The following is a 27,808-nucleotide window of genomic DNA, read 5'->3' as shown; positions in this document are numbered from 1 at the left end:
CTGGCCAAGGACGAATGGTCTCACCCTCTACAAGCACGCCGATTTAATAACATTGCGGACAGACTTTATCCTTTGGCCCCGGACTTTACTACCAAACGGGCCGTCCCTGGCAGAGACGAGCCAATTTCCAGCTTAGTTTCCAGATCCCTCTTGCCAAGGGAAGGAGAATCTCATTTAAAGGATGCCACTGAGCGGAGACTGGACTTTGCCTTACGCAAGACTCATAGGCCACCGCCTTTCCTATGCGTGCATCTACATCAGCCTCTATTTTCGCCAGGGCAGCGATGATGTGGTTGGATGACCTCATCGAGGATCCCAATCCAGATCCTGTTTTTCTGTGCAGATCGCTTATAAAATTGTGCAAAACAGCTGCTTTCGTGGCCGACGCCACCTTGGACGCGAATCAGCTAGGAGCACGCGCCATGGCGGCTCAAGTTGTTGCCCGATGGACCCCCTGGCTTCGTCACTGGCAGGCCGACTCTACCGCCAGAGTTAATCTATCACAGGCACCTTATGCCGGGTCATTACTTTTCGGCGAGGAGGCACTAAAGGCAGTGCTTGTTGACCCTAAGGACACTCGAAAGCCTGTCTTGGCCACCGTCAGAAACATCGAGCGCAGACCTTTTAGACGTTTCACTTCGTACTGGACGTCTCAGCCCCTTCGAGGAACGCGGCCCGGGGGACGAGGCCGCGAGTTCCCAACATATGATTTCTGCTCCTCCAGAGGAGGCTGGAATAGACATTTCCAGGATAGAGGCCCACGGTTGGCTAGTTAACTTCGACAAAAGCCATCTACAACCAACCCAACGTCTACAGCATCTAGGTGCAATGTTGGACACCCTGCAAGCGACTGTGCTCCTGTCACCAGATCGCATAACGGCTATCACAGACATCACAAGATCTCTGAGGCACAAAACATCTGCAGACGTCATGCTTCTCACCAGGGCTCTCGGAATGTTGGTGTCCACCATCCATATTGTGCCATGCTCTCGAGCTCATACTCGCCAGCTACAGTGGGCCTTACTACCGTTCCAACACGACATTGCCAGCTCAAATCATCGAGCAATCCCCTTGAGTCCCACACGGCGCTTGTCATTCCACTGGTGGACAAGGGTACAACATCTCACCCAGGGCACTCCATTCAGAGAACCCCACAGGACTGTCATTACCACAGGTGCCAGTCTCCTTGGCTGGGGAGCCCACTGCAACTCCCAGTTAGTTCATGTGACAGCAGACTGGCTTAGCAGACAACAGGTCTTTCCAGGAGAATGGAAGCTTCATCCAACCGTTTTCCATCTTCTCCAGTGTCGTTTTGGCGCCTTCTCAGTCGACCTCTTTGCCTCCAGTCGCAATTGCCAGCTACCCAGGTACTTCGCGCGATACCTGGACACGACAGCGGAAGCGATGGATGCCCTATCGCTACCGTGGCCGGATGGCCTATTGTACGCCTTCCCTCCAATACCACTGTTAGCCAGAACCTTGAGGAAGGCGTGGCGCGAGAGGGCCAAACTGGTTCTGATAGCTCCATATTGGCCCCGTTGACCGTGGTTCTCGGATCTCCTTGCCATGTCAGTAATGGATCCATGGACACTCCCGGTCAGGCCAGACCTCTTATCCCAGGGTCCAATATTGCATCAGGATCCCAATTGGCTCAAGCTAGCAGTGTGGCTTTTGAACGGGGACATTTGAGATCGGCTCGCCTGTCTGATGCTGTAATTGACATTATTTTGGCCTCGAGAAGACCATCCACTGCTCGTATTTATCAACATACTTGGGTGGCATTTTCCAGGTGGTGTCAGACTCAGCACCTCGATCCTTCACAGGCTACAATACACAGGTGCTGCAATATCTTCATAGGGGCCTCATGATGGGACTCAGATCCAACACATGGCGTCGACATGCGTCCACTCTGTCGTCCATTCTCTCAGTGCCCTTCACTGGTGCCCCTATTGCCTCACATCCATTCATCAAACGCTTCCTCAGAGGCACTACCCTACATTCACCGGCTGTAGTCCTCCGTTTTCCCTCATGGAGTTTGTCAAAGGTGCTGCAGGCTTTACAACGCCCTCCGTTTGAGCCCCTCAGGACTGTGCCTTTACATTTGTTGTTATTCAAGGTCCTGTTCCTGATCGCGATCACTTCTGCGAGACGAGTTTCGGAACTGGGCGCATTGTCTTCTGCTCGCCATCTTTGTGTCTTTCACAAGGACTCTGTTGTGCTGAAAACTGATCCTTCCTTCCGTCCCAAGGTCATAAGAACATAAGAACATAAGAAGAGCCTGCTGGATCAGGCCAGTGGCCCATCTAGTCCAGCATCCTGTTCTCACAGTGGCCAACCAGGTGCCTGGGGGAAGCCCGCAAGCAGGACCCGAGTGCAAGAACACTCTCCCCTCCTGAGGCTTCCGGCAACTGGTTTTCAGAAGCATGCTGCCTCTGACTAGGGTGGCACAGCACAGCCATCATGGCTAGTAGCCATTGATAGCCCTGTCCTCCATGAATTTGTCTAATCTTCTTTTAAAGCCGTCCAAGCTGGTGGCCATTACTGCATCTTGTGGGAGCAAATTCCATAGTTTTAACTATGCGCTGAGTAAAGAAGTACTTCCTTTTGTCTGTCCTGAATCTTCCAACATTCAGCTTCTTTGAATGTCCACGAGTTCTAGTATTATGAGAGAGGGAGAAGAACTTTTCTCTATCCACTTTCAATTCAGTTTTCCACTGCAACCAGGACATTGTTATTCTTTCATTTTGTCCGAATCCTACCCATCCTCTCGAGAAGGCTTGGCATTCGTTGGATGTCCGGAGGGCTCTCAAGACCTACCTGTCCAGGGCCCAGGAGATTCGACGAACCGAGTCTTTGTTTGTATCCTTTCATCCAAGGTCTATGGGGCATAAAGTAGCTAATTCCTCCTTATCCCGCTGGTTGCGTGCATGTATTACTTTAGCTTATGAGTCTCTTAAGCTTCCGGTTCCAGCCAGTATAATAGCTCATTCCAGTAGGTCAGCGGCCACTACGGCTGCTTTTGATACCAACGCTCCTGTTGCTGATATTTGCAGAGCTGCTGTTTGGTCTACCCACACTCGTTTATAAGGCATTATAAAATAGACCGTTATGCCTCTGCTGATGCCTCTTTTGGCAGGCGAGTGTTGCAACAGGTTCTTAATGATGATTAGGATGTGGGTGGTCCCTCCCTGTTATGGGTTGCTTTGGTACATCCGGCATGATGGCATTCCTCCTATGGAAAATGGACCATTGGTCTCACCTGAAGGGTGATTTTCATAGGAGGAATGCCATCACAACCCTCCCAGTTGGAGGAAATTTGGATGCCTAGTTGGAGGATACCTAGATTTCTTTTCTAGGGTTTTTATATATTCCTGTTACGCTATTTTATTACATTCACTAGTGAAGTCGAGACTGCTATTAATGTTATATCACTATGTTAGAGTCATGTTATTCTGAATACTGTTATTGTATTATGTCTTTGCTGGTAGGCCAGTTGGCCCTTTTCCCTGCACTTTTAGATATCTCTCTGGACTCGCTGCGAATGAACTGGAGAGTGGGAGGGGCCTGACGCCCCTAGTCTTGACTTCAGAAACATTCTTGCCTTCGGACGATAGGTCGAGCTATAACCCCCCGCATGATGGCATTCCTCCTATGAAAATCACCCTTCAGGTGAGACCAATGGTCCATTCTGCTTTCTAGTAGCATAGGTGGCTATATGCTGACTGGATATAACATACTTTTTTTTTACATTGTGTTCTTGGAAGCTGGTAGCCACCATTTGATGGGAAACTGGTATTCCATTTTCACCTTGTAGGATGCAGTTGTGCTTTTAGTAGCAAGCAGCAGCAAATGGCATGGAGGGGTTTGCACTGTGCCAACCTCCTTTCCACCTTGCCTCTCTTCTTCTCCTTCCCGGTAAGCAGCAGCGACCCAGCTATTGGGAAATAGGTGAGTGTCGCACCCCCACCAGGCCATCTGCTGCTGGTACAAAAGAACACACAGTGGCAATGCAGCTAAAAAATCATTTGATGAGCTGATGTGGTCCAGGGGCCCTATACTTCTCACACCTGCTCCAGACCAGGTGGAAGGTGGAGACCTTTCTTGCTGGCAGGCCAGCACCTTATCTCCTCAACCCTGGAGGGCCAAATTTGGCAGGTGAGTGGGACTGCCAACCTTTCGATAATCTGACATCAGGTGATGCTGTGTTTTGAAGCTCCGACTGTTGGGACTTGAAAGCGCTTTTGCAAAGAGCCCCATGCTGCCCTTTGAACCTCTGAAAACGGGGGTCTTAAAGAACAGTGCAGGGCTGTTTGCAGGAGGGCTTTCAAACAACCATGCACTGAGCTTTGACCAAAGGTGCCTGTTCCCAGTTGGGAATAGGCATGCACAGCCAAACTGAGCAGGATTTAGCCCCTGCTTATTAGCTGATGTGTGGGGGTTAAATCCAGCTGCTTCGACTGACCTCACCAGTTCCTAGCAGAGAAATAGCAACACAGAATCAAACCTTGCCCCCCATCCATCTGCTGATGCCATCCCCCTATTGCAGTGTTGTTGTTGTTTTAAAAAAATGGCCTCTTGGACTAAACTTGATCCTCTGGTATGCTAAGATCGGCCTGCAGGCTGGAGCTTCCCCCACTTATCCCTAACTTATAAAGAATCCTTACCTTAAGAGCTTTATTTGGAATCCTGAGACGTAACATTTAAATAATTGTAGGATAGTGCAGCCCTTCTCCAAGTCTTGCATATTTTTGGAGGTGCTGATGTTCCACATTAACTCCTGTAGTATAGCCTCTTCATTGTTTGAATGTGGGGCCTAGATGTTGAACTCATGTTACATGGTTTTAATATACAGTGTAAGGGAGATTTCCAGTGTTGCAAAATCCATGTAACATCCTCTCTCTCTCTCTCTCTCTCTCTCTCTCTCTCTCTCTGTGTGTGTGTGTGTGTGTGTGTGTGAGAGAGAGAGAGAGAGAGAGAGAGAGAGAGAAGCACTTTGCATTACCTCTTATCTGGTGGGAGCAGTAGAGAAGTGGGGAAGAAGCTGAACAAACAAATGTTCAGTAAACTGATGCTGTTTCAGTTCAAGCTGATCTTGCTAATCTATTTTGCACTGACAAAGCTATCCACATAATATTCATATGGATTATGATATCTTGTCATGCTGTAGCCAGTTGATTCAGAGTACCTGTCTCTCACAAAAGCCACTGGAGCTGGCCTAAACAGTCACAGTGCATTTGTAACTTTTTGTAGGCAAGGCCAGTCAGAAAAATCCTGCTCAGAACTGTGTCAGACCTATGTTTATTCATGGCAGTGAGTGAGTGAAGCGTTATTGGCAACACTATTTTTAGTATAGGCTGTCTTTTGATACCTGATTGTGCATCATTCCAGGATTAAAGGTCATCTTTTCTTTTTTGAATAAGGGCATGGAGCTGTTAAGAAACATCTGCTTTTAAATTTTAAAAAATGAAGTTTATATAGTTATAGTGATAGAATTGGTAGAATTGCCTTGACTCAATTCAGCTGAAAATTCTGATGCTTAAAGAAATGGGCTTGAGTTTCTGTGTAACATGTCTAAAATATTCAGCAACTGGAAATAAAACATGTAAGATCTAAGAAATGTAGTTTGATAAAGTCTAGACACTTGTAAAATTTACTGTGCAAGATGAATGTTCCATTTTTAAATTAGAAGATATTGAAAGTTGCATAATTCAGCTAATGGTTTTGGTTGTATTGGATTGTTGGCTTGAACTATAATATCAAACATGCAGTTCTGTTCCAAATGTAAACAGCACAAACTTTACATTTTAAACCTGTTTCAGAAAAACATTGTTTTGTGTTTAACACATTTACTAATTATAAGTTACCTACAGTATGAAAACCAACTTTTGTTAGTCAGTTTGTCTATATTTCATAAATAAGTGTTTGTCTTCTATAGCTTGACTCACCTTTAAGCAATTGAACTGCAGAATAGTCATTGCTCAGTGTTAGATCACATGTTCAGAAGTTTCCAGGTTCAGTCTCTGGTGTCTGCAGCTAGTTCTAGGAAAACCTCCTGCCTGAAAACCCAGAAATCTGCTGCTAATCAGTGGAGACCAGAACTAGAGGGCACATTTCAAATTTTGAGACAGTGCTAGGGACACACCAGTCACAATATGGCTGCCATGGGTGTGTGGCCTAACACAAAATGGCTGCCATGGAGGCATGGCATAACACACAATTAGAGAGTAGTCATGGTGAAACTTCCCCATAATTGCATTTCCATACTAGAAAAGGCTTCACCTGTTAAATTTCTGCCTGCCATACATATGTTAAAGGCACAAGTACTCTTTTTCCCCAGTGCCAACCCTAAACCAAATCCTAGGCTGCTATCATGTACCCACTAACCTGGAAGTAGGCCCCATTAAACAAAGAGACTAACTTCTGAGTAGACATGTATACCATTTTACTACAAGTTAACTACACAGTGAATTCTTAATGTATCCCTGGTCTGTAGCTCCTGCAAAGCATGCCTAAGTCTCTTTGCAATGTTTTCACATTTGCCTTTTGTGAGGAGGGGGGTTCTTTAATCTTCACCCACACTTATTGTGTAGTAGTACTTGCAGAAAATAATTTCTAGGCACTATTGGATCTCAGATGACCCTGGCACAGAAAAGAGGTAACCTGCTTTCTAGGGAAAAAGAAAGGGTACACTATGGAGAATCAAAGGGCAGGAAAAAAGACAAATGCAGGAAAAGTGAACTAAACCAGAGGGCAAAAGAGCAGCTCTTTAGGGCGCCAGGGATTCCTTTTGCCTGGTGTCCAGACATCTCACTTATCAATCACAGCTCAGAATTCACTCATTGCTTAATAACTGACAAGCAGGAGCTGGATTATTTTACATAAATCACTTAGGAAGGGTACCTGCACATTTTGCTCCATAACTTTCTTTCTAGGAGGGCTAGAGACTTGCTGTTTCTTTTTAAATAACAGCTTACATTCTGGGGTACCTGCTCGAGATGTCACCGGAGGCCTTTGTGGGCGCTATGGTATCCTTGGGCAACACATTGGCGACTTCTGTTGTAGACAATACTGAGCTAGATGGCCTGACTCAGTATAAGGCAGCTTCCTTTGTTCCTAAGTTTGGAAGAGGTGGTAGAAATTGACATGCCAGATGTTTTTCTTGATGTCTTCACTTTGATTGTATCTTTCTGTATTGTCTGCCTTAAAATGGAGTGCAAGTTTTAATGTACATCTTTAGAAGAATTTTATATGTCTTTAAGATATGTAGGTGCACAATTATTTCATTCAGGTGTAGTTCTACATGATTGATGGCTGAAAGGTACTGCAGTGAAATTAGTGTGTTTTTGTAAATCCAAAGGAAATTACAAGTCCCTATACTGTGAACCACAGTGAATACTTCGTAGAGCGGCTACTCTCATTCTATATTAGGTTCTCAATGTGTCATGTTTTGTGTTTCATAAATGTTAAGAAAAACAAATCATTTTTTTAAACTGGGAAAAGTAAGGGTAATACTCAGTGCTAGTCCTACTGAGATTAAACTGATTGAAATTAATATTCATGACTAATTTAGGTTCATTATGTTCAAATGCGTATACTCTGAGTAGGACTTAGTTGAATAAGAATTTAATCTCAAGATACAGGTACGTATTTAGTAGCTTAAAGATGCAAGTCACTTAACGCGCAGGGTATAGCTAAAGTAGTTATACAGATTCAGTTGAAGCTATGCGACTCTAAAGTGAGCTATTCAGAATTCATTTTCTGTAGCCTAGTGTATCTTTATGGTATTTTGCATCTTCAAATGTAACAGGATCCTTTTCTGCCAGGGTTGCATCCTAAAGCTGATGCATTATTCATATATTTCATTAGTGCAGTGTATGCAGGTTTATCCAGTTTTATTCTCAGAAGAATCCTGTGACCTCCATTAATGCTGATATTTGACCAGGGGCCCATCAATGCTGAAAATGGGATTTGCACTAGATTTTTTTCTATTCTTGCGCACCCCTCTATCCACTAGCTCACCACTTTGAGTATTCTCCTTCTCTTCCCCATCCCCTTTCCTTGTTTTTTACTCTGAAAAGACAGTTTTGCCAACTGGGGAAAACTATTGTCAGTGACCAGATGTGTCAAACATCTTTACATTGAACAAAATATAGATATGAAGTTGGCCTCAAAAACCTTGAAGTTTTGAAGACACAGATTGTTCAAAAATGAAACACATGAACCTGGACCCAGTGTATCCTACAGATAGTTTTTTTTTTGTTTAAAATCCAAAACGTATTGAATTCTATAACTTGAGATTAGAATGGATCTGGCTTGTGAAAGTTCAGCTGTGACACTGTTTTACTGTGGAGTGGACTTGCTATATTTGATCTTGTCTCCCCTAATAAGTTAATTGGCTAGCAATTTTCACTTCATGGTTTTCAGTCTTATTTGGTCTTATGCAATGGGATGTAAAAATTTTCCCCCAAGAATGCTTTATTTCACTTTTGGTACACAAATATCAGTACAGTATAATAAAACAGTACATAACACATGCCAAAGAGAAAAGAAAGAGCATTAGTCATATTGTAGTATCAAAAGAAGTAAATGGGTATATCAAATTTAAGTTACTATAGATCTTCACATCGTAACTGCCTTATCTTTCAGACAGCCATTTTCTCCCTACAAGCTTCTGACAGTATGTAGTTGCCCTTATTAAACATGACACTCAGCTCTATCTCTCATTTTAAGTCCTCACCAGAGTTGGCTGTGGACACCATGTCCAAGTGCCTGGAATCAGTAAGTGGATGGATGGAGGGGAATAGGCTGAAGCTGAATCCCGATAAGACTGAGGTGTTGCTCGTGGGAGATAAGAGGAGGTTGGGAAATATAGACCTGGTGCTTAATGGGGTGAGGTTACCCCTGAAGGAACAGGTCCGCAGCCTTGGGGTCATTCTTGACTCCCAGCTGTCCATGGAGGCTCAGGTTTCAGCAGTGAGCCGGGCAGCTTGGTATCAACTACATCTGATACGGAGGCTGCGACCCTACCTTCCTGTCCATCTACTCCCACGGATGATACATGCCCTGGTCTCCTCCCGCTTAGACTACTGTAATGCGCTCTACATGGCGCTACCCTTGAAAACGGTCCAGAAATTACAGCTGATACAGAATGCGGTGGCACGTCTGATTAAGAACAGCCGTCGCCGTGATCATATCACTTCGGTGTTAGTAGGTCTACACTGGCTACCAGTTGCTTACCGAGCCCAATTCAAGGTGTTGGTGTTGACCTTTAATGCCCTATACGGTTTCGGCCCAGTTTATCTGAAGGAGCGCCTCCAGCATCATCAGTTATGCCGCCTGACGAGATCAGCCACACAAGACCTTTTCTCAGTCCCGCCAGTTAAAACTGCTAGACTGGTGCGGACCAGAGAGAGAGCATTTTCAATTGTGGCTCCCACCCTCTAGAATTCCCTGCCTTCTGACCTTCGACATGCCCCCTCCCTGATGGGGTTCCGCCGGGCCTTGAAGACCTGGCTATTCAGGCAGGCTTACAGGATCTCTGGAGTGGATTAATTTTTATGCTGCTATTAACTGGAAGGGGTTTTTTTAGATTGCTCATTGATTGTGGTTTTATATTGTATTTTATTGTGTAATGTACGTCGCCTAGAGTGGCCATTAATTCGGCCAGATAGGCGACTTATAAATAAAATTTTATTATATTTATTATTATTATTATTATAGAATGCAAGTTTAGACTTAAAAGTTGCTTGAATTTTGAGTGGTGGTGTTAAATATTCCTTATTACCTTCAGAGAGTTTAGCAACAACCCCCAGTTTCTGTTAAGTGTCATAGATTACATAAATCTGAATACTAGCAAATACTTGCTTCCATGTTAGATTTTGCAGAAACATAAATTTGGTAACACTGAAGTAGTGACAAAAAATGGAGGGCATGCCTTGGGTAGAATGAGTCATGGGGAGGAGGAAGGACTATCAACTGTGACCATAGGTTTAAAGCCCTATCCACTGACTTTGGCAAACCTTTCCCAGCACTCTCTGGTTTCTTAGGTTTTAAGCATGTTTGGTAAAATACCTTTGATGCTTTCTTGGACTGCTTATTGCCATGTTTGCTTTTCTTTCATTTCATTACAATTGTACCTACTTTTTAAAAAATTGTATTTCAAAATCAAAACTTGATAACAAAGTCCTCCTCCGTCATAAATTATGCACATTTAATTGATGGATAACGCTCCTGTGATTTAATTGATCAGGACTTTTAAAATCACATGACAGCCTTAGTTAATTGGCTTAGATTAACCAACTAAAGATTTCAGTTGGTCACCTTTAATTGGTAAAGCAGAAAGCTAAGGGTGCACTTGTTTAATGTAGGGGCTATTTTGGTTATGTTACAAAAATCACAATATATAAATAACACAACTCTTGCCAATGGTATCCATTTACATATACATTGTGATTCTGACACTCTTAATTTCTTTGAGTGTATGTTGGGAATTTTTTTGTACATCTTTAAAATTGCTGAATTAAGGCTTAAGTAATATGGATTTTGCTGAACTTGCTGGTTTTGTAAGTCTTGTTTTAGAAGAATATCATTTTGTCACTGAAGAGCGACAGTTACTCTCCTCTGATTTTTCATGGTTAATGATTTTGATATCTGTCCGTTTTATTAAAAAAAAACTTTTTATGTGAATTGCATAAACCTTTTAGTTTTCATGCTATTACTCCCTTCTGTTTCTGATTTGATGGCCACTTGTTGTGAAGCTTATTGAGGAACAGAATGGGGTATAATTATATATTACCCTTGTAGATGGAAGTGGAGATAGGAGTGAGAAGGATGCCAGCAAAATCACCACCTATCCACCTGGGGCAGTCCGCTTTGACTGCGAACTCCGAGCAGTACAAGTTAGTTGTGGGTTTCATCATTCAGGTAAAGAACAAAAGCATTTGTGTCATGCTGTCTTTGTTTTTCTAGTGTTAATTGTAAATGTTTTGATTCATTATACTCCCTTGGAGAGAATGTTTTGAGACATCTTTGAGTACTCTGTTAGATAATTAAGACACACATTGCAGTCCTTAAAAATGCTAATTGATGCTTTTAGAACAGGGATGGGAAACCTCTTTTTTAAAAAAAACCTTGGGGAAACATTCCATCTTGTCAGCCTCTATATAATGGACTCAACTCATATTGGCCCTAACCAACATAGCCAATAGTTAGGATTGATGGAAGTTGTAGTTCCATATCCCTACTCTTGGCCAATCATCTAGGGGCCACATGCCACCAGTGATAGTGGGGGCAAAGAGTAGGCATAGGTGAAGTGGATGTTACTGGCATCCATCCATCCATCCATCCATCCAGTCTCTCTCTTTCATGCACACACATATGCACACTTGTACTCACATGTGCACACACACATGCACACTTGTACTCACATGTGCACACACACATGCACACTTGTACTCACATGTGCACACACACATGCACACTTGTACTCACATGTGCACACACACATGCACACACATAGCACACGGACACTCACATGCCTGCATAAAACACATGGAAGTGCATGCATGCACATGGCCTCCTCCCAACAATGAGGCTTTTTTTAAAAAAATCTGTTTTTACTATTGCTGAGAGGTGTGATCTTCATGGAAATTGAAGCCCCTCCCCCTAAAAGCAATCAGGCTTGAAAACATTGGCACCAGTAGCTTTCAAACCTCATTGTCATGTGTGTGGGATGTTTTTGGTGAGGGAGCTGCAGTGCAGGGGCATGGCACCCTAGCTGCAGTTTCCCTGGCAATGCTTCTCACACCACAATTAGCCTTGAAAAAAGCATCCTATTGACTCCAGTAAGAGGCTTTATCAAGCCTAAAACCTGCCTGGGTGTGTTTGCAGAGGGGATGCTGTTGACCAGATGGGGAGGCCCCATGGATTGTGTCTAGTCTGTAGGCTTCTGGATTCCCACCCCTGCTCAAGAAGTATTGCAGTATTTGTCCATACTAGCATTCATCCAACAGTTCTTTAGGAAACTTCTTAATCCACAAAGGTTCTGCCTCACCTGAATGATTTTTGCACTAAATGCTTAAAATCTAAGAAAGCATCCTATTCTTCTTTGCTGGGTGCATTGGAATGATTTCATTCTGGGAAGTATTGTAAGAAAGTGTAAACTTTTTTTAAAAAAAACTCCAACACTTTAATCCTTAGTTGTTCTGATGGAGAATGGTGACGTTTATACATTTGGATATGGACAGCATGGGCAACTCGGTCATGGAGATGTTAATTCCAGGTATGGTAATATAATATAAATGTGAGTATTTTCTGTATGAAATTGTTGCACTTAAAAAATTCAGTTTATAGAATAATGTTAGTTTTCCAGTCTCCCTAAACTAACTCAAATCTTTTTGAAGGTAATAAGAATTGAGTTCTGTCCCAAGAGAGCTTCTGGAAAATGAAAATGATATGGCTATTTAAATAGCATTTAAACGACTAAATTGTGCAATTCTGGCTTGTACTTATGAATACTATTTACTTTTCCAATGGTTCCTTTATTCCTCACAATGCTGTCAAATATTTACCACAATTATGCATTCTTGATTTAACTGTACCACTTCAGCTTCATTCATTGGTGATATGTACTATATCTATATGGACTATATGTTTCTGAAGATTAATGCATACATAAGAATAGATGCATTTACAGTGGCTTTATTTTGACTTAGGGGATGTCCTACTCTGGTACAGGCACTACCAGGACCTAGCACGCAAGTTACTGCTGGCAGCAATCATACAGCTATTCTGTTAATGGATGGACAAGTCTTCACATTTGGAAGCTTCTCTGTAAGATTTTTGTTAAGATTACCTTTTCATATATATTGTTGGTAAGGCTTTAAAGATTAATTTCTACATATAAGTTCATATTTATTATCTGCTTTAAAAGTTAATTTTTCTGTCTACTGTTTGTTTATTTATTTATTAAAAACACCTTTCTGGTCCAAATAAGTTTTTTTAATTTAAGAACTCTTAATGTGACACCTTAATGTGAGCTCCCTGTAACGCCTGAAAGCAGGATTGCAGCAGGTTTAGAAAGTTTTTTGGAATCTGTGCTGTTGCTAGTCCTTTGTGATATAGTTGGTGTTCTGTGTGTGTCTTTTAAAAGGAGTTATGTCTGTCATGTCATTCGTGTGTGTATGGGGGGGTTGAGAACTCTCACAGAGTGGTGGTGCTTTATGTTGTTTGGTGTTTCTTCGGGGGATTTTGTTGATTGTGGATGAGTTTTCTGGTGTTGTCTGTTTTTTGCCTTCAGTCCTTACTGCTTTCTGCTCCATTTTTCTCCCTCCCCCCCCGCCATTGCTTGTTCCTTCATTTTAAAGTGACCTTTTTTCCTTTACCTTTTTACATCAGTTACTGTTTTTTTTTTTTTTTACAATAATTTTTATTCAAATTTTCATAAAACATAGAAAACAAAATCATAAAACATTCAAAGACAAAAAACAAAACAAAAATGATTAAACAAAAAAAAATAAAATGTTGACTTCCCATTTGTCACATATCAAATCAGTTATAGGTCTACAATATATAACAATCCTGTCTCTTAAATCATATTATAAAATCACTTTCCTCCAGTAGTTATCTTAATTAATCATCAAATCTCATAAACATTACTTTATTCTTTCCACAAAAAGTCAAAGAGAGGTTTCAATTCTTTAAGAAATATATCTATCAATTTTTCTCCAAATAAACATGTCAATTAATCCATCTCGTTAATAATTATAATAATCTTATTGTCATAACCATAGTCCAAATAAACATTTCGATTAATCCATCTCATCAGAATCTGTTAGGTCTAATAATTTCAATAGCCATTATTCCATTATCCCTATTAGTTCCATCTTCCATCTTCAATAGTCCTGTTAAGTCCAGTAATTTCAGTGTCCAATCTTCCATTATCAGTATTCCATAATAATCTTGCTGTTGTAGCCATAGTCATATAATAAGAGTCTGATGGGAATTTCCTCTATCCCAAATATTTTCTTGCCATCCATTCTGAATAAGTTGCTGAAATACTGTTGTAAAGTCATATCTGTTACTGTTTTTTCAGGGTATCCTTTCCATTCCTCAGTCAGATGATTAGTGGTTCATTGCTGCTTGAGGGGATTTCCAACAGCTGCTTCATTTTTCCTGCTAGCCATTTTTTGTACTTGGGCTGTTAGCTGTAGCAGCTCTGTGCCTTTATATAGCCATTTTTGTTAAAGCTCCAGGCCAGCAGCTAAATGCCAGTCTAGGGTTTCATCTGAATGTTGCCACTGAACCCTGTTTTGGTGGAAAACTCTTTGGTCATGATGTGTTGAGGGACATTTTGGTTGCATTTATGGACAAAAAGAATGCCATGCCCTCTTTGTAGAGAGGACTGTTGTTCCTTCAGGAGATAACAGCTTTACCAGCCATTTTGTGCATCCCGACCTTCTGGAGGGAAAGGAAGAAATATTCAGTCCTCCCGTCCCTTCTGGGTTTGTTCCAGATTTTCCAATTGCAGACAGCAATGGTATCACTTGACCACTCGCTTCGGATCCACCTTCCAGACAAAAAACTCTAAGCAGCACTTGTGACTCCCAGACTCCATTACTGGGTGACCGCCTTCGGTTCTTCTCTGTTAGGTGGCAGAGCACCACATCAGACTGGTGAGTCATTGACACTTGCCAACAGGGCTTGCACCTAGAGCTCCAGTCTCCACCTCCACACCTTTTCTTACCGTCTCCTATCTCTTCAAACGCAGTCAAGATGAGGTTGTTGCAGGAGGCCATCCAGCACCTCCTTGTATTATTTATTTATTATTTGATTTATATCCCACCCTTCCTCCCAGCAGGGCGGCATTGCCATGATAGAACCAGTTCTGGCATGTTGGACACTCCTTTTGGGACTATTCTTGATTCTGTCTCTAATGAAATGTGGTTCTTCTCTGTTAGGTGGCAGAGCACCACATCAGACTGGTGAGTCATTGACACTTGCCAACAGGGCTTGCACCTAGAGCTCCAGTCTCCACCTCCACACCTTTTCTTACCGTCTCCTATCTCTTCAAACGCAGTCAAGATGAGGTTGTTGCAGGAGGCCATCCAGCACCTCCTTGTATTATTTATTTATTATTTGATTTATATCCCACCCTTCCTCCCAGCAGGGCGGCATTGCCATGATAGAACCAGTTCTGGCATGTTGGACACTCCTTTTGGGACTATTCTTGATTCTGTCTCTAATGAAATGCGGTGGATTCGGGAGGGCGGTGCTTAACTCAAAATAATTGAATTTGATAATTGTGTACCAGAAGTTTCATATGAAGTTGCTGGTTTCAATCAAGGAGTGCGTATAGCCCCTGATTACCTGGCATTGATAGAGGTGTATCATAAGCATTACCTGCGGTTTCAGTTTTGGGGGACAGATCACTATCAATTCAGGGCAATGCACTTTGGTCTGTGATCAGCTTCCAGGGTATTCACAAAAGTCCTGGTCACTCTGGTAGCCCATCTCCATCTGCAAGGGGTGAACATCTATCCCTGCCTGTACAAGCTATTACTCGGTACCAGGCGATACAAGTTGTGCAGGTGACCCTAGCCTGCTTGAAAGACCACAGCTTTCCTATCAACGAAGCCAAGAACTATCTTCTTCCATTCCTGCAGATCCAACACTTGATGCTGGACACAGAGCACTACATCAGGAATCTGCCCCCAAAATGTTGCTCAGAAATCAAAAATGTGGTGAGGATGGCACACAAGTCTAGTTCACTTGATGTGATACACCTTGCCTAGCTTCTCGGATTTATGGTTCTCCACTTTTCAGCTTTGTCACATGGGCCACAGACCATTCTTGGTCTCTTCAGTGGATCTTCCTTCCACTTCAGGAGATGATTGCCAGCTGGAGGCATGTGCGAGTGACTGTCAAAATTGTTGAGATCTTTGCTGAGGTGGTGGATTCACTCTTTGATCTTGTTGGCTAAGGGATCTACTGTATGCCTTCCCTCTGCTTCTGTCAGGCACTAAAGAAGGTGAGAGAAGAAAGGGCATCAGTCGTCCCTGGTAGTGCTTTTCTGATCAAGAAGATCATGGTTTTCGGAGGTGATGAATTTGGCAGTGTTTCCTCTGTGGAGGCTTCCAGTGCAGCCACATCTTCTGACTAAAGGTCCAGTTCCACATCCAAGTCCCGGATAGCTCATCCTCAGTTTGTGGAGGTTGATTGATGATGCTTCCTGAAGGCAGGCCTTCCTCCTGAAGTGGTAGGCATGATCTTGACATCCAGATGGCCATCTGTGCTGTACAAGTTCACCTGGTCAGTTTTCAGCCATTGGTGTAGTGATTATAAAATTCATCCTCAGAAGGCTGGAATTAGCAAGCTCCCTTCATTCCTTCAGGTGGGGCTGAAACCAAACATGTGGTGTCAAGCTTTGGCTTTATCTTCAGTCCTGATGAGGTCAGCAGATCAGACACAGGATTCTCATCCTTTCCTGAAACATTTCCTGAGAGGAATTGCCTTGATTACTCCCCCAGCTGAGCACTGATTTCATATATGGTACCTTCATATGGTTCTCACTGCTCTGCAAAAGCCTCCCTTTGAAAGTTGTCCCTTTGAAAATCTTATCACTCAGAGTTCTTCTTGTTGTTGCCATCATGTTAACACATTGCGTGTAAGTGTCTGTGGCAAAGCAACGTTGCATTTTTCATCATGATAGAGGGGTGCTTTGCGTGGATCCGATGTTTAAACCCGAAATTAATTTTCACTTTCACTGTCAGAAAGAATTGCTTTTTGCTACTTTTTGTGCTTAACCAAAACGCCCTTCTGAGAAAGCACAGCATTCTCTGGGCTTTAAAAACTTACATTTTTTGCATAAAACCATTTAGACAATCTGGTTCATTGTTTCTTTTCACCCGGCTTCTCTGGACAGAAAGGTGTTTACTTTTACCCTGGCTCAAGGCGTATATCATGCTGACCTATGTGTCTTTATGCCTGTTCCCACCAGTGAAACTCACGGTGCATTCTACCAGGTCTGCAGCAGCTTCTGCAGCATTATCTTTAAACGCTCCTATTCAGGAGGTGTGTGATATTGCAGCCTCGGTGAGCCTTATCACCTTGAGAAAGAATTACAGAATGGACATGTTCGCCTCTGCTGAGGCATTGTTTGAGAGTAGTGTTCTTCAGCATGTACTTCCAGGGTTATACATAGTTGAAACCCACTCTATCTGTGGTAAGCTTGGGCATGCCCCAGCGGAGATCATCTTGACTCAAAGCAAAAAGGACAGTGGTCTTACTTGTGAAAGATATTTTTCTTTGAATGAAATGATGGTCTCGGGCTCACCCTATTGATGGCTGCCTAGTTTTTTTTTCTGATTTGGTTTAACTGGTTCTATTTCTAAATTGCATTGTGCATTCAGAAGTGGTCTGAGCAGTGCGTGTTTCTTGTTGGTGTTATTTGGTGTTGGTGTGTTTTGTTCTTGTGTTGGGCATGGGCTGTTGCAGCTTGGACAGTCGTATAACTAGTTGGGGTTCGCCAATTGGAAGCGAAGATATCTAAATCTGTGGCAGGCCATACCTTCAGGCACTAGCGGCAGCTCATATCTCATTTGAGAGCACCTTTTTACTCAAAGAAAAATATCTTTCATAAGTAAGACACAGTGGTTCTTTCTCATCCAAATGTACCTGGCTGTGACAATAGGGAGGAATCATATTGGGGCCCAAGTTCAGCCCTAGTAGCTGGAATGTAGTGTCCAGGCCCTCTGTCCCTTACAGGAACTCCATAGCACAGCACAGTTCCTTTCTGCTGCCACAGCCACTGGGTGAGATGAGGCAGGAGGGCACCTGAGTGTCTGTGGGCTTGATGATGGGGTCAGGGATCTGAAATCATTGAACTTAAATGAGTTACCTTGGGGTCCAATCTGAGTCAATCCCAAATTCAAGTAGCACTCACTCCAAATTGAGCCCAAGGGAATTCCACCATCACTAATCAAAAATATATTAACAACAAATTCCCAATTTTCCAATATGCATGTGACTGGTACTTGTCAAACGTAAAACCAAGGCATGATGTGTTTATGGAGATATAGAACATTTATTATGTCTCATAAAATTACTTTTTAATGTTTATCCACATTAAAGTTGATGTTTACAACATTGAGGGCTGTTTGATAATACTCATTCATGAAGTGTTTGTGTTTCTAATAATTTTCATTTTCTGATTTACATCTTTAGAAAGGGCAACTTGGCAGGCCCATTCTGGATATTCCTTACTGGAATGCAAAACCAGCACCCATGCCTAACATAGGATCTAAGTATGGACGCAAGGCTACTTGGATTGGAGCAAGCGGTGACCAGACTTTTCTTCGAATTGATGAAGCTCTCATTAACTCTCATGTGCTTGCTACATCAGAGATCTTTGCTAGCAGACACATAATAGGCAAGGTTCATTTGCTCTTTCGTTGTGATTGAAAGGAACCAATTACCTTGAGCTTAATCTGTTGTGGTTGTGTTTGCTGATGCATTGGCTTCCTCAAAACAGATTAAATATGATTCCTATACTTCTCTCTTCTCCCCCCTTCCCACTTCCCCCTTCTTCTTCTTAATTACCCACCCTTCACCCAAAGGTCCCAAGGCGGGTTACAACGGTTTTAAACGCATAATTAAAAATGGTTAAAAACAACCTAGACAACATCACAGACAATAGGGTGGGTCCTAAAAATATACATCTCAGGTGTCGAAGGCCAGGGTAAAGAGGTGTATCTTCAGCATTTGCCGAAAGTTGTACAGTAGGGCCCCACTTATACGGTGGGTTAGGGACCAGGACCCCGCCGTAAAGCGGAAACCACCGTAAAGCGGAACCCATTGACTATAATGGGCTGCGTCACGCGAAAATGCCAAAAACCCGCAAAATCGGCTTTAAAACGGGAAATTTCCCCTAATTGAAAGCCGCCGCATCAGTGGAACGCCAGAAAGCGGGGCCCTACTGTACAGTGAAGTTGCCAGAAGCACCTTTGTGGAGAGGGAGAGAATGACCTTTCTTAGGTCACCCCCCTGAAGTTCCAAGGTGGTGGAGAGGGTCTGTAGGGAAGGAGGCGGTCTTTCAGATATTTAGGACCTGAATTGTTCAGGACTTTAAACACTAATGTGAGCACCTTGAACTGAGCCTGGAAACGAACTGGCAACCAGTGCAGCGTGTGTGTTTTTAAACCAATACAGCTATCTTAAAACAGGTGCTTTTTATGAGTTCTAAAGGGAATGCCAGCCTGCATCTGTCTGCTGCATTATGGACCAGTTGAAGTTTCTGAGGAGTCTTCAAGGGCAGCCCCATATAGAGTGCATTGCAATAATTTAGTCTGGAAGTTGCGGGAGCATGGAGCACTGTGGCCAAGTCTTCAAAAGGGTCCGAAGCTGGTGAACAGCAAGAGCTGGAAAAAGGCACTCCTAGCCAGTGAGGCCACCTGAGCCTGCTGTGACAGTGTGGGATCAAGGAGTACCCCCAGGCTGCAGAACTGCTCCTTCAGGGAAAGAGCAACCCCATCCAGAACAGGGTGTCTTCCCACCTCCTGGACTTGAGAACTCTGGACACATAACACTTCTGTCTCTTCAGGATTCTGCCTCAATTTATTGGCCCACATCCAGTCCACCACTGCCTCCAAGCACCAGTTCAACACATCAACTCCCTCTCCTGATTCAGCTGGGTGTCATCTGCATATTGGTGGCACCTCTTGACATCTAAGTACATGAATTCTGCTTATATTTTTTTTCCAGGCTTGGTACCTGCTTCCATATCGGAACCCCCTCCATTTAAGTGTCTGTTGATAAATAAAGTTGATGGAAGTTGTAAAACCTTTAATGATTCTGAACAGGAGGACCTTCAAGGATTTGGTGTATGTCTAGATCCTGTTTACGACGTTGTTTGGAGGTAAATCTTGGTTGAAGATAGCTGCTGGAAACGCAAACAAAACGTTATGGGGTGGGAGAGAACTTATAAAAGACAGTCTAGTGAACACTGAATTTGTCTCCCACTAGAAGCTTCATTTAGTCTCTTCTGTTCTTAGAAAGCAGAATCTTTCTTTTCTTTCACTTAACATTTTTAAAAGCAAGTTACTTATTTTATTTATTATTAAATTTATATCCTACATTTCCTCCCAGAAGGAGCCCAGGGGGGCAAGCAAAAACACTAAAAGCAATTAAAACATCTTAAAAACCAGCAATTTTATGGAGGAAATGTAGAAGCTAAACCAGTAATAGACTCTTGAGTATACGTATGTGTGTGTGTGTGTCTAGAAATAGCATTGGGGTTGGGGCTGTTGCTTCACAGTGGAAGATATAGGGCAGATCCCTGAACCTGAACTAACATTTGCAGGAAGGGATTCTGAGGAACTGAGACAAATAGTGGTAACGAGAGAGGAAGTTCTAGGCTTAATGGACAATATAAAAACTGACAAATCACCGGGCCCGGATGGCATCCACCCGAGAGTTCTCAAAGAACTGAAATGTGAAATTGCTGATCTGCTAACTAAAATATGTAACTTGTCCCTCAGGTCCTCCTCCGTGCCTGAGGACTGGAAAGTGGCAAATGTAACGCCAATCTTCAAAAAGGGATCCAGAGGGGATCCCGGAAATTACAGGCCAGTTAGCTTAACTTCTGTCCCTGGAAAACTGGTAGAAAGTATGATTAAAGCTAGATTAACTAAGCACATAGAAGAACAAGCCTTGCTGAAGCAGAGCCAGCATGGCTTCTGCAAGGGAAAGTCCTGTCTCAGTAACCTATTAGAATTCTTTGAGAGTGTCAACAAGCATATAGATAGAGGTGATCCAGTGGACATAGTGTACTTAGACTTTCAAAAAGCCTTTGACAAGGTACTTCACCAAAGACTTCTGAGGAAGCTTAGCAGTCATGGAATAAGAGGAGAGGTCCTCTTGTGGATAAGGAATTGGTTAAGAAGCAGAAAGCAGAGAGTAGGAATAAACGGACAGTTCTCCCAATGGAGGGCTGTAGAAAGTGGAGTCCCTCAAGGATCGGTATTGGGACCTGTACTTTTCAACTTGTTCATTAATGACCTAGAATTAGGAGTGAGCAGTGAAGTGGCCAAGTTTGCTGACGACACTAAATTGTTCAGGGTTGTTAAAACAAAAAGGGATTGCGAAGAGCTCCAAAAAGATCTCTCCAAACTGAGTGAATGGGCGGAAAAATGGCAAATGCCATTCAATATAAACAAGTGTAAAATTATGCATATTGGAGCAAAAAATCTTAATTTCACATATACGCTCATGGGGTCTGAGCTGGCGGTGACCAACCAGGAGACAGAACTCGGGGTTGTAGTGGACAGCACGATGAAAATGTCGACCCAGTGTGTGGCAGCTGTGAAAAAGGCAAATTCCATGCTAGCGATAATTAGGAAAGGTATTGAAAATAAAACAGCCGATATCATAATGCCGTTGTATAAATCTATGGTGCGGCCGCATTTGGAATACTGTGTACAGTTCTGGTCGCCTCATCTCAAAAAGGATATTATAGAGTTGGAAAAGGTTCAGAAGAGGGCAACCAGAATGATCAAGGGGATGGACGGACTCCCTTACGAGGAAAGGTTGCAGCATTTGGGGCTTTTTAGTTTAGAGAAAAGGCGGGTCAGAGGAGACATGATAGAAGTGTATAAAATTATGCATGGCATTGAGAAAGTGGATAGAGAAAAGTTCTTCTCCCTCTCTCATAATACTAGAACTCGTGGACATTCAAAGAAGCTGAATGTTGGAAGATTCAGGACAGACAAAAGGAAGTACTTCTTTACTCAGCGCATAGTTAAACTATGGAATTTGCTCCCACAAGATGCAGTAATGGCCACCAGCTTGGACGGCTTTAAAAGAAGATTAGACAAATTCATGGAGGACAGGGCTATCAATGGCTACTAGCCATGATGGCTGTGCTGTGCCACCCTAGTCAGAGGCAGCATGCTTCTGAAAACCAGTTGCCGGAAGCCTCAGGAGGAGAGAGTGTTCTTGCACTCGGGTCCTGCTTGCGGTCTTCCCCCAGGCACCTGGTTGGCCACTGTGAGAACAGGATGCTGGACTAGATGGGCCACTGGCCTGATCCAGCAGGCTCTTCTTATGTTCTTATGTTCTTAAGGAAGCAATGTTACAGAGGAAATGTAGAAGCCAGACCAATATAGACTCTTGGTTCTGGGTATAGGAAGTACATTGTCATGTCTGCCCAAGAGAGACCATGGATACGCAGGACTAGTGCCTTGGATGGCTGCATTTGGTAGAAGACTTGAGGGGAGGACAGCATTTTGGGGTGATCTTGTGTGGTGTGTGTCTGGGTTGAAATCCTAGAGTCTCTGTTCCATTGGAGATAGCAAAAGGAACAGCAGTTGGAATATAACTATTCTCGATATTATTGTATTCAGTATGTAATTTTATATAGTATTTTATATTGTATTCAGTTTCCTATATTGAATTTTTATTTTGTACTGTAAGCAGTTTTGACTATTATTGTAACAGAAAAGTAGGGTATAAATATTAAATCTAAACTAATGCTTGGGAAATGAAATGAACTGGCACAGGATAAAGGGGGAACCTTGAGAGGAATTGGAAACTGGAAGGATTACTAGATGCAGGAAGATTCAGGCCTGGGAATTGGAGTGATATGAAAGCTAAGATTTGGGAGTATTGAGTAAGAACCAAGGGCACAGTGTCCTGGGAATGTAGAATGTTGCCCACCTTCAATAAGAATTGTCATTGTCACAGAGTAGGTTTGTCTCTGTTACTTCCGAGCTCCACAGTTTTTCCCTGTCCTTGGCTAGAAGCTGAATGAGACCGTGTCTGCATCAATTGCACCAGTTGCAGCATGAGGAATTATGAGGGTGTGAAAGTTTACTAGATGTAGTCTGAAAACCATAGTTTGGATCAATTAGACTTCAGTAGTAATGGTATGAAAAGATTATATTTGCCCACTTCTTGCTTCAAATTTGAAACCTCTTCTTTTTTTGGTTAGGTTTCGACCCAATACAAGAGAACTGTGGAGTTACAATGCAGTTGTAGCTGATTCCAGACTGCCTTCAGCCCCTGATATGCAATCCCGCTGTAGTATTTTAAGCCCAGAACTGGCTCTTCCAACAGGGTCCAAAGCTCTTACAACTAGGTCACATGCAGCTTTGCACATTCTAGGTATGAATTGTTCACTTGGAACAGCTAAACATAAGTTTGATGAGGTTTTTTTATTATTAACTTCTAGGAAAGTATGCTTCATTTGTCCTGATGCTTTAGTAGCTTGGTTGAAGGTTTTGAGTGATGAATGGCAGCACCTCAATTAATCCATGTTCTCTTAGGTTTTAAGTAGTAAGCCTATTTCCACTTTAAGTGAATCTGCATTCTGATCTCTGTAGGTTCTAATGCTTGGGAAATGAAACAACTATGCCTGTATGGTTTTGTAAGTCTACTTGGAAAATTTTCAGTGTTCATTTAATCTAATAAAGATTAGAAAGACAAGAAATTTAGAATTTAGTAATCAAGGTATAGAACTCTGAAGGAATTATTGGTAATAAGCCCTTCTACTCTGAGATGAACAATCAAAAGAGTGATAACAGCATACCATAAGTGTGCTTTTTGGTAGTTTCAGCACCATTGGTAAAACTAATGTAAATAAGCTCCATTCTAATCTGGGGTAGCAGTCATGTTTGGGGGTGTTCTCCAAATCATCTGCAGATTTGTGCCAGATACCCTCTTCTAAACTTCATATGATTTTGTTCCCGAAAGTGCTAGTATTGGTCAGCCTGACTAATACAGTTGTCTTCAGGGATAATTTTGTGCTGTGCTTTGTTACAGTGGTTATTCTTCCTGATCATTAAAAAGCTAGAAATAATTGGAGGTCTGGTGTAGTCATTTTATATAGTTGGATCTAATACAACCAGTTGTCAGTCTACCAGAATGTGTTTAGCTTTTTTGTCCTTTTTTTTTTTAGGCTGTCTTGATACATTGGCTGCTATGCAGGACTTAAAAATGGGTGTGACAAATACAGAAGAAGAGACTCAAGCTGTGATGAAAGTATATTCCAAAGAAGACTATAGTATTGTCAACAGATTTGAAAGTATCTATCTATGTATCAAATACATATTTTCCTGCTTGCATGTAGCTCTTGAAGTTGATTGTGTAAAAACTTGCCCTTTCCCCCCTTTTAGGTCATGGAGGGGGTTGGGGTTACTCAGCCCACTCAGTAGAAGCCATTCGCTTTTGTGCTGATACTGACATTTTACTTGGTGGCCTTGGCCTTTTTGGAGGCAGAGGTGAATATACTGCTAAAATAAAGGTAAGAAGTAGTATTTATTGGAGCATGTTTAAATCTATGTTGAGAACATAGCATTAAACTGATCAAGCTACAGAAAGGGATAAAGAAAGATGTAGAAAGAGAGAACTCTAGATCTTGTGGAGCCATGGGGAAATAGTTTTTGTCTACTTTTCTGTGAAAAAACTACATTTGAGAATGAGAAAATTTGCAGTAAATAAATCTATGTTTGTTTTATGAAGATATTTTTATACCACTCTTCAACACAAGAGTTGCAGGGTGATGTATAACAAAATAACAAATCCCATAAATAATATTAAAAATAAATATAAATAATATATAAATATTGCTTAGTATAAAATGTAATTTGCTAATAACTGTAATTTTAAAAATGTGCATGTAGCGCATACTATCATGTACCAGACTAGATACAGGATCTCTGTAGTAAGCTTATACTTCAGTTTTCTTAAACTCCCAAGGTAGACATAATCTAGTATAAACTTAACTGAATCTATATGTAAAAATGCAAAATTTGAAGTCATACTTAATGCTTTCTAAAGTATTAATTTTCATCTATGAATTATATATGGTGGTTTTGTGCAAGTTCAATGTCTCAGTCCTGGTTAGAATCTATAAAAGCTCTGCAAATCTGTCTTGAATATATTGCTGAATACAAGCTAGTAGCTCTGCCATTTATTAGATGTAAAATTCTCAATGCTTTGTCATGAAATGTTTCTGTAAACATTTGACATATGATCCCTCCCCATACTGTTTATGTGCAGAAAGTTTTTCTATGCAGGGGCCAGATTACTGGCCAGGATTTCCTTTAGATCTTATAGAAATACTGTTTTAAAACAGCTGCACTGGTTGACCAGTTCATCTCTGAGCCCAATTCAAAGTGTTCACACTGGTGTTTAAAGCCCTAGGTCCCAAATATCTGAAAGACCGCCTCCTTCCCTACAGACCCTCTCAGGTGTTGAGATCAGCCCAGGGGGACCCTTTTGGTAGTTCTACTCCCCTCGGAAGCTCAGGAGGTGCTTCTCTGGTGGCCCCTATGTTATGGAACTTCCTCCCCTCTAAGGTGCATCTGGCAACTTCATTGTACAGTTTTAGGCAAATGTTGAAAATACACGTCTTTACCCTTGTCTTTGATACCTGAGACATATATTTTTAGGACTTACCTCATTTTGTGATTTTAGGTTGTTTTAATCGGGTTTCAATGCTATATTTTGAAATTGTGAAGAGTGGGTAATAGATGATGATGATGATGATGATGATGATAGTAATAATAATGTGAACTAGACCTATTGGAAGCATAAAAGGCTGCTATAGCTAGAATCTACATCCATCAAGACATAATGCATTCATAGTGTTTCTGTGCAACCTAACAAGTGAGGTCAGCACAAATGCCCTTCCCACAGCTGACACTGATTAATCTCTGTCTATTGTGAGGGGGACTCAGCAAACTCACAAGCTTCTGAACCTGTGTGTTATGGATTGGGGTTACTATGTGTTTCCTTGAATACTGCAAGACACTTTTGTAGGTCTTTGTGTCTTATGACCTTCCAAGTTAAATAGAATCCTTCTGCCATAGGCCGACTCACAATGAACATCCTGTTTTTGCTTATCAAAAGAAGGGATTGACAAGCTCTTGTCAGGCTGCAGTACATGGCCAATAAGCTATATGTGGATTGGTGGGTCACATATTTTGTAGCCCTGCACTATTGAAAAGTCTCAGCGCAATGTTCCACTTAGGGTGCTGGCCTGCTGTTGCAGTACTCCATTTCTTTATGTTTCCATTGATTACTGCATAATGGGTTCCTTAATTGTGGTGCGCTCATTAATTTTCCTGACTGCAGAAAGATTGTGTGTGTGTGATGGCATTCAAGTAAGGCAGGAAAGTAAAACTGTTAAAGGCTTCTCCTTTCAGTTGTTTGAATTGGGTCCGGATGGAGGCGATCATGAGACAGATGGTGACCTTCTTGCTGAAACTGATGTCTTAGCATATGATTGTGCTGCAAGGTAAAAAGAAAATGTCCTTGAGTAGAGAATTGCTTACATGTATAGAACTTGGACTCATAATGAACATAATTTTAAACTGTGATGTGTCAAAATTTGACTAAAATATGTTCTGTTGACAAGGGATGTAACATTTGTCAACTCAGAAATGCAAGGTGTCAAAACATTTGCAAGTTAAGATATACCATCTGGGTGGGTTTTTTCCTCATTTATTCTAAATTAGATGCATTCTCATTCCTCTTCCTTTTTAAAGGAAGGCTTGAGGGCAAGATACAGAGAAGTGATATGTATTCAGAGGGGAGAACTGTGCCCATCATCACTTTTTGGGATCCTGGTCCAAACACATCATGAACCAAAGATGGAATGAAATAATGAAATATCATTATGTCTTTCATTATACTGCATACTTTTCATACTTTTTATACTGCATACTTGGATTTTTAGCATACTCCATCATCATGACAGGGTTCTAGAATCTTTGAGAGCACTCAGTCATTTGAATGTGCCCACTGGCATATTTGAGCTCCCCCTTTGAAAAGCCGACTCCTATGCTATATCTCAAACTACTTTTGAAAGTTCCCCCAGTTTCAGAAACAGCTTGTTATGTCATTTGGAGATAGGCCATTGCTTGAGAAGCACAAGCCCAAAGCCTGCTTAGGTATGCAACACAAACGGTGTAGTTTATGGCCAATACACTAAAACATATAAAATCAGTTAAAATAGGAGCAAATAAAACCTAAGAAATATTACAAGTTTATGCCCATGGTCACCAAAAGCCTGTCGAAAAGATTATAGTGATTACTGAGAACACTGTAAAGTGATATATCGATGTGAAATAGTATTAGTATTGGATATTCTGTGTTTGTGTTTTTTCGGTATTGTGTCTGTGCCTAGTCTTCAAAAAGGGGGGAAGAGATATAGTAGGTGAAATTGGAAGAGGGGAAGTGATATAATCTAGTCTGTGTTCTTAAATCAAACAGCATATCCTAATCATTGCTACAACTGAAAAAAAATAAGCACTGATCTGTTTTATTTTCCTAAATACAGAAAAGTATATAAAACCTAAATATTTAATTATTAACTTGACTTCTGGAATAAAGTTGAGTACACTTCAGTTCCAAAATCTTTTGTTACTGTTCTACTGTATTTTTCTCAAAATGTCTAAACTGTATTACCAGATAATTATTCATGGTATCCTCACCTCTTAAAAAAAATAAAGTCCGTGGCAAAGTTGCATTAAAATGAAACTGGATATTTTACTTAGGTTTTCCTTTTTGGTTGAGAAATGTAGCTGTTACATTAGATTTTTTTTGTCTGTCTTTTTCTCAGGGAAAAGTATGCGATGATGTTTGATGAACCAGTTCTTTTGCAAGCTGGCTGGTGGTACGTAGCTTGGGCACGTGTGTCTGGTCCTAGTAGTGATTGTGGGTCCCACGGACAAGCTTCTATTACTACTGATGATGGGTAAATATTTTCTTTTATAAGCATGTATGTGTGTTGGGGGTGGTAGAAGCTATG

At 41.8% G+C, this 27,808-nt stretch overlaps 1 protein-coding gene across 22 annotated transcripts in view; it reads left to right on the top strand.

The window, feature by feature from the left end:
- MYCBP2 (MYC binding protein 2) overlaps positions 1 to 27,808 on the top strand; it is a 232,347-nt gene that overhangs the window by 59,929 nt on the left and 144,610 nt on the right. For all 22 annotated transcript variants that reach the window (XM_061630039.1, XM_061630037.1, XM_061630046.1 and 19 more), the window contains 10 exons: positions 10,804 to 10,923; positions 12,199 to 12,280; positions 12,714 to 12,831; positions 18,223 to 18,427; positions 19,759 to 19,912; positions 22,985 to 23,157; positions 23,951 to 24,076; positions 24,168 to 24,295; positions 26,202 to 26,293; positions 27,620 to 27,754. In XM_061630039.1, coding sequence (XP_061486023.1) covers positions 10,804 to 10,923; positions 12,199 to 12,280; positions 12,714 to 12,831; positions 18,223 to 18,427; positions 19,759 to 19,912; positions 22,985 to 23,157; positions 23,951 to 24,076; positions 24,168 to 24,295; positions 26,202 to 26,293; positions 27,620 to 27,754 — 1,333 coding nt within the window. The remainder of the gene's footprint in view (positions 1 to 10,803; positions 10,924 to 12,198; positions 12,281 to 12,713; positions 12,832 to 18,222; positions 18,428 to 19,758; positions 19,913 to 22,984; positions 23,158 to 23,950; positions 24,077 to 24,167; positions 24,296 to 26,201; positions 26,294 to 27,619; positions 27,755 to 27,808) is intronic.

The sequence above is a fragment of the Rhineura floridana genome, chromosome 5, assembly GCF_030035675.1.
Source record: "Rhineura floridana isolate rRhiFlo1 chromosome 5, rRhiFlo1.hap2, whole genome shotgun sequence".
NCBI lineage: Eukaryota > Metazoa > Chordata > Lepidosauria > Squamata > Rhineuridae > Rhineura > Rhineura floridana.
Note: the sequence above shows the minus strand (reverse complement) of the source record. Positions and strands in the feature narration are given on the sequence as shown.